The sequence below is a fragment of the Amborella trichopoda genome, chromosome 4 (genome assembly GCF_054954075.1).
Source record: "Amborella trichopoda isolate Santa Cruz 75 chromosome 4, AtrichopodaSantaCruz75HAP2 v2.0, whole genome shotgun sequence".
Taxonomy (NCBI): domain Eukaryota; kingdom Viridiplantae; phylum Streptophyta; class Magnoliopsida; order Amborellales; family Amborellaceae; genus Amborella; species Amborella trichopoda.
Window position 1 is genome coordinate 40,196,259 of NC_142339.1, and position 6,441 is coordinate 40,202,699.

The 6,441-nt window shown below is 33.1% G+C and overlaps 1 protein-coding gene across 1 annotated transcript; it reads left to right on the forward strand.

Moving 5' to 3' along the window:
- Positions 1-114: 114 nt before the first annotated feature.
- On the forward strand, positions 115-1,412 carry LOC18425107 (putative calcium-binding protein CML18). The gene has a single exon (XM_011630929.3). It carries the CDS (start codon positions 195-197, stop codon positions 768-770), a length of 576 nt encoding a protein of 191 aa, XP_011629231.1. The 5' UTR covers positions 115-194; the 3' UTR covers positions 771-1,412.
- The last annotated feature ends 5,029 nt before the right edge of the window (positions 1,413-6,441 follow it).

Consider the following 6,441-nt stretch of genomic DNA (forward strand, 5'->3'; position numbering starts at 1 on the left):
GAAGTTAGGGATAAATCCTTTCGGTGCTGGACTGTTACTTTGCCACCATCGGTGCTTTTTGAATAGAATCTCAATCTTGACAGGCAAAGCAATAGAGGTAAAATTCGCTATAAGAAGCCATCAGAGAGTTAAAGGGTTCATTCTATTCTGGTTTACTTCCCCGCCGACGTATCGTACATATCGATCATCAAAGGATGAAAATCCTAAATTTCCTTTTCTCCCAATCGAACCGGACTTGGCGGCCATTCATCAAAACTTCACGATGCCTTTCGCAGAAGGATAGACTGGTATCTGACTTGAAAGTCTTTGAACCAAACAGGGAGGAGATGAAAAAAGTCTTTGAAAAGTTTGATACAGACAGTGATGGGAAAATATCAGTGGAGGAATTGGTTCGGGTCTTGAAGGCTTTGGATAAGGATGATTCAGCTCCTAAGGCTGAGGTGCATAAGCGTGAGGCAGAAAAGATGATGGATGTGGTAGACAAGAACCATGATGGTTTCATTGATTTTGATGGATTCATGGACGTGCATAGGAAGGGGGTGATGTCTTGTGAGATTTTGGGTGCTTTTCGAATGTTTGACATTGATGGGAATGGTAGGATCGGTGCAAATGAGTTGTTCAAGGCGCTGGGGAGGCTAGGGGAGAACTGCACCTTGGAGGAATGCCAAAGGATGGTGAGAGCACTGGATAGTGATGGGGATGGGTACGTGGATATAGATGAGTTTATGGCCATGATGACCAGAACCATGAAACTGGTTGAGTATTTTTAGTGTTTGGGTTATGGTCTTGTTAGGTTTAGGGCTTGTGGGTTGTTGGTTCAGTGGTCTAATGCGTTTGTGTTAAGGTGAGCTTGTGTCAAGCCATGATGGTTATGTTAGGTTCAGGTTTGGAGGTCATGGGTCTGACAGTGGTCGAGTTGGGTGCTTGGGCTTTTAATCTTCATGCCAAGGGCTAATTGGGTATGTAGGCATATGGTCATTGGTCTTAGCAACGACTAATTGGGGTTTAGGGCATGTAGGTGGTTCGTCCAATCAGTGATCTAATTGGGTGTTTGGGCTGGTTTAAGTTGGTCTGTTGATTGGTCTAGTTGGTTTCGAGGTTCGTGATGGTGGATCTGGTCTGTGGTCTAACCAGAGTTTCGTGTTTGCGGGTTGTTAACCCAAGCCGTCTTCAAATTGCTTGGTTGGTCTGTGAAACAGGCTTATTAGGGTACCAGGCCAATGGTGGTTACCATGAGCAGTGTTCCATTCAGAGCTTAGACTCATGACTGTTTGGTAAAACCAATGGCCGTGATGCTTGCTCTCAGGTGGTTTTATGTAAGGGTGTGGTTTGTATAGAGCCGAGGTTCTAAATAGTCAAAAGTAATGCACACCTTTAAATAGTGTCAAGAGACGTGGTTTTAATACTGAAAATCTTTGTGTAGATTGAGTAGTGTAGATTGAGTCGATGTATGAAAATTTGAAAATCTTGAAAATTGACGGTCCAAAAATGCATTATAAGATGCACTATTTTCAAAAATTGAAATATTTTTGTTTTTTTATGTCTATGTATCTTAATGTCGAGATGATCAATTTGAGGATATTTAGACATCAAAAAACCTCTTCTAGTAAACTTTTTGAGGTGGCTCTAATTTGATTGTTTAGAGCCTCCTCTATATAAACTCTTTCCTTTATTGTAATTGGTTAGTGTTCTGGTTAACGTTTGTTTATTTCAATTCAATTAGATAGGCTTGGTGGAACCGGGAATTTTGGTTTGTGGAAGAATATTGTAGGTTGAGTCTCTAGCAAGTGAAGGCCAAAGGTAGTTGGTGGTGGGTGGGTCGCTTTTAAGAGGGAAAGGATTTGGAAGCATATAATCAGTTCCTTCAATCCGTATCTTGTTGTGTGTTTTTAGGAATGTTAGATTGCTGTGAACGAATACAAGCTTTTTTTAAAAAAAAATGGGTGCAGTTTGCCTACGGATGCATCCGTAGAGTAGTGGTAAGGTGCACCATCAAATTTTATCATGGTATATAATTTTGAGGTAACATATTCTTAGGATTATCTCAAAATCTAATTTTATATCTAATTATAAAATTTTAAATTTAAAAAATGGTTAAAATCAAGTAGATCTATAAACATATGAAAATCTTGAAAATGGATGGTGTAGATAATTTGTTGTACAATGCACTATTTTTTAGACTTAAAATCTTTTTATGTCGAGTTGAACAATCAAAAGGTTTTTCAACATTAAAATTATCTTTTCCGATAGATTTTTGAGGGGTATCCGTAGTTACTTTGTCGGCAGAAGAGTTGCCAATTTTAAATAGGGTGATGTTTGTATAAAGCCGAGGCTCTAAACAATCAAAGTAAAGCACACCTTCAAATAGTATCGATAAATGTGGTTTTAATACTGGAAATCTTTGTTATAGCTTTAATATTTTTTTTTTTCTTTAATTCTAAAATTTAATGCTTCAAAAATAGTGTAGACCAAGCAAATCTACGTAAAATTTAAAATTTAAAAAACTGACGGTCCAAAAATGTGTTACAAGGTGCACTATTTCCAAATCTTGAAATCCATTATTTTCTCATGTCCATGCATCTTGATAACGAGATGATTAATTTGAGGATATTTGAGCATCAAAACAACCTCTTCTAGTGAAGTTTTTGAGGTGGGCTGTAATTTAATTGTTTAGAGCTTCATCTCTATATAAACTTTTTCCTTTTAAATACTATCAAATACAAGTACGGCATCCAAAAAACTTGTAAAACTAAACGAGAAGGGAAAGGAAAACTTTAGGCCCCTTTCGTTCATTGGATTCAGATTTTTAGGAGTCACTTTTCTTGAAACAGTTGGGCCAATCATGTTTGGTCTTTTAGAATTGACATTTTCGTTATAATTGAGATTTCCATGAGATTCCTTAATGCTCATTTTAAGCCTAAGTTTTGGAAATCTCAATTTCATTTTGCTATTGAAGAACAAAAAAAATATTAAAATTTTGGAAAAAGTTTATATAAGGTTGCAATTTTAAAATGTAGAAATACGGATGCACCTCAAAAATCCATCGGAGCAGGCTGTTTTAATGTTGAAAAATCCTTTAGTTGATCATCTCGACATACAGATGTATGAATATGATCAAAACAAAGATTTTGAGTCCCAAAAATAGTGCATCTTGCGATACATTATCTAGACCGTCCATTTTAAAGATTTTTATATGGTTATAGATCTACTTGATTTTAACCATTTTTGGAGTTTAAAATTTTGTAAGTAGATATGAAAATAGATTTCATATAATCTAATAATTTCTTACACCAAAATTACATGTTATGATAAAATTTGGAGGTGCACCTTAATTGGATTGTTTAAGATTGCAATGCTATAAAAACCACACCCTAAAATTTTATGGAAAAACTATATCAAATTTTAAAGAGAGAAAACATATTAAAATTTTAGAGAGAGAACTATGTCAAATTTTAGCGAGAGAAAGTATACGAAGTCTTTTAGAGAGACAATATACAATTTTTTTTAGTGAGAAAAACTATCTCAAATTTTTAGAGAGAAAAATTATCTCAAATTTAAAGTCTTAGGGAGACCATATTAAAATTTTAGAGAGAGAAACCATCTCAAATCTTAAATTTTAGAGAGAGAGAATATTTTAAAATTTTAGAGAGAGTACTTACATTAAATTTTAGAGAAAGCAATTACTTAAAGGGTGTGGTTTCTATAAGGTTGCAACCTTAAACAATCCAATTAAGGCGCACCTTAAAATTTTATCATAACATGTAATTTTGTTTTAAAAACTTATTAATATTATCTTAAAATCTATTTTCAAACCTAATTAAAAAATTTTAAAATCTAAAAATGGTTAAAATCAAGTAGATCTATAAGTATATGAAAATCTTGAAAATAGACGGTCTAGATAATGTGTTGCAAGATGCACTATTTCCGAGACTCAAACTTTTTTCTTTTTTCATATTCATACATCTCAATGTCGAGATGATAGATTAGAGGGTTTTTTTAACATTAAAACAACATTTCCGATAGATTTTTGAAGTGCATCTGCAATTCTACACTTTAAGGTTGCAACCTTATATAAACTTTTCCCTTACTTCAAATCTTTTAGAGAGAAATACCTCAAACCATTTAGAGAGAGAAATTATCTCAAATGTTAACTTTTAGAGAGATAGCTTCTTAAAATTTTCGAGATTAGAAACTCTATCAAATTTTACATAGAGAAACTACCAAAAAAAATTTAGAGAGATAAACTACCTCAAATTTTTAGTTTTAGAGAGAAAATATCTTGAAACTTTTAGAGAGAGAAACTATATCAAATTTTAGATAAAAAAAGTACTTGAAATATTTAAAGAGATAAACTATTTAAAAAAAAGAGTAATGATCCTATGAGACCATCCCATACCCATGTGTGTAGGACCTCAAAAGATTACCATAAATTTTGACACATATCTAAAAAATTTATCACATGGGTGTGAAATTTGACTTTTCTAGAAATATGTGTTAAATTTAATGGTAATCATTTGTGTTCTTACACACATGGGTGTGGGAGGGTCTCACAAGGTCATTTCCCTAAAAAACAATTAGATAGAGAAACTATCTCAAATTTTAAGTTTTAAAAAGAGAAAGCATATTAAAATTTTAGAAAAAGAAACTACTTGAAAATTTTAGAGAGATAAATTATCTTAAATTTTAAGTTTTAGAGAGAGAAAATATCTTAAAACTTTAGAGAGAGAAACTATATCAAATTTTAGATAGAGATAGTACCTAAATTTTTAGATAGAGAAATTATTTGAAAAATTTTAGATAGAAAAGCTATCTCAAATTTTAAGTTTTAGAGAGAGAAAGTATATTAAAATTTTAAAGAGAGAAACTACCTGATAATTTAGAGAGAGAAACTATCTAAAAATTTTAGGAAGAGAAACTACTTAAAAATTTAAGTTTTAGAGAGAGAAAACATATTAAAATTTTAGAGAGTAACTATATTAAATTTTAGAGCGAGGGTACCTAAAATTTCTTAGAGAGAGAAACTAGCTCAAAATTTTTAGAAAGACACTATCTTAAATTTAAAGTTTTAGATAGAGAAAGTACCATAAAATTTTAGAGAGAGAAACTATATCCTATTTTAGAGAGAGAAACTACCTTAAATTGTTTAGAAAGAGAAACTATTTGGAATTGTTTAGAGAGAGAAACTATTTCAAAATTTTTTAGAGAGAAACCACCTAAAATTTTAAGTTTTAGAGAGATAAATTATTTCAAAATTTTAGAGAAAAACTATATTAAATTTTAGAGAGAGAAAGTATATAAAATTTTTAGAGAGAGAAACTATCTCAAATTTTTAGAGAGAAATTATTTCAAATTTTAAGTTTTTGAAAGAGTAGTAAAATTTTGGAAAGGGAAACTATCTCAAAAATTTTAGAAAGAAAGAGAGAATTTGCATTTGCAAACAAAGATATTCCGGACAATCCAAACAGGAAATTTGCACTTTCTTGGTTTCCACCGTATGCGATCCAAACAAGGAATTGACATTTTCAGGAAATCTTAATTCTAGGATTGATTTTTTCCAAGATTGAAAAATCCAAATATCCAAACCGGCCCTTGGCGAAGAGGTGAGATGAAGATCCGTAGGTCTACGACTTGGAAGCAGTAAAAATAAGGACTTTGGAGAGGGAAAAACCCTAGAAGGTATAGTAGTACTTGAAATAAAAGTATACTTTTATTTATAGGAATAGTGGCTTATGTAAACGAGACTGTATAGGAGTGTCGTACGAGTTTCTAGAACTGTTGATACGTATATCTATGTCTACCCAACGTCGACACATGATTAAACCTTTTGACACGCATGTTCATGTTTCATAGGTCAGAATACATTTCAATCCTTATCAATATTGTACATTGTATACTTTTCCGCCGTGTTAATAAAGTTAGGCCTTACAACTATTTCTACTGCAGGTCAATTTCTCTATGAAAAATTAGATGTTGCAAAATATCATTACGCAATTCTAATTGTGCTTTGTGTATGTTTGTTTGTATGAAGATGATGTAAGAGAGATGAATGTTTCGGTTTTGAAAGCATCTAGGCTTATCCGTTTCCAAAAAACGGTTTTAAGGGCTGTTGGTCTGCATCAGGGTTCCAACGGCTGCAACATTCACGACCAGCTATAAATCCATTCTCTTTCCAATCTTAGAATGCAATGATGGAGGAATAAAATAAAAAAAGGTGGTAATGGGCAGGGCAATAAATAAATAAAAAGACAAAAAAAAGCTCGGTCCAGACAAATCGGGCCGGCAGTGCCCTAGCCTGGCCCTCGTGCCATAGTTTGTGGCCTAGGCCCTACCTTTTTCAGGCTGGGCCAACCGAGCACGGTAGGTGGCATGGCCCATTGCCAGCCCTAGAAAATAGGATTTTAACCACGCCAATGGAAGAGATGAAGTAGATCTCTCTTTTTG

Coding starts and splice junctions, on each gene's coding strand:
- LOC18425107 (XM_011630929.3), top strand. CDS start 195: ATGAAAATCCTAAATTTCCTTTTCTCCCAATCGAACCGGACTTGGCGG.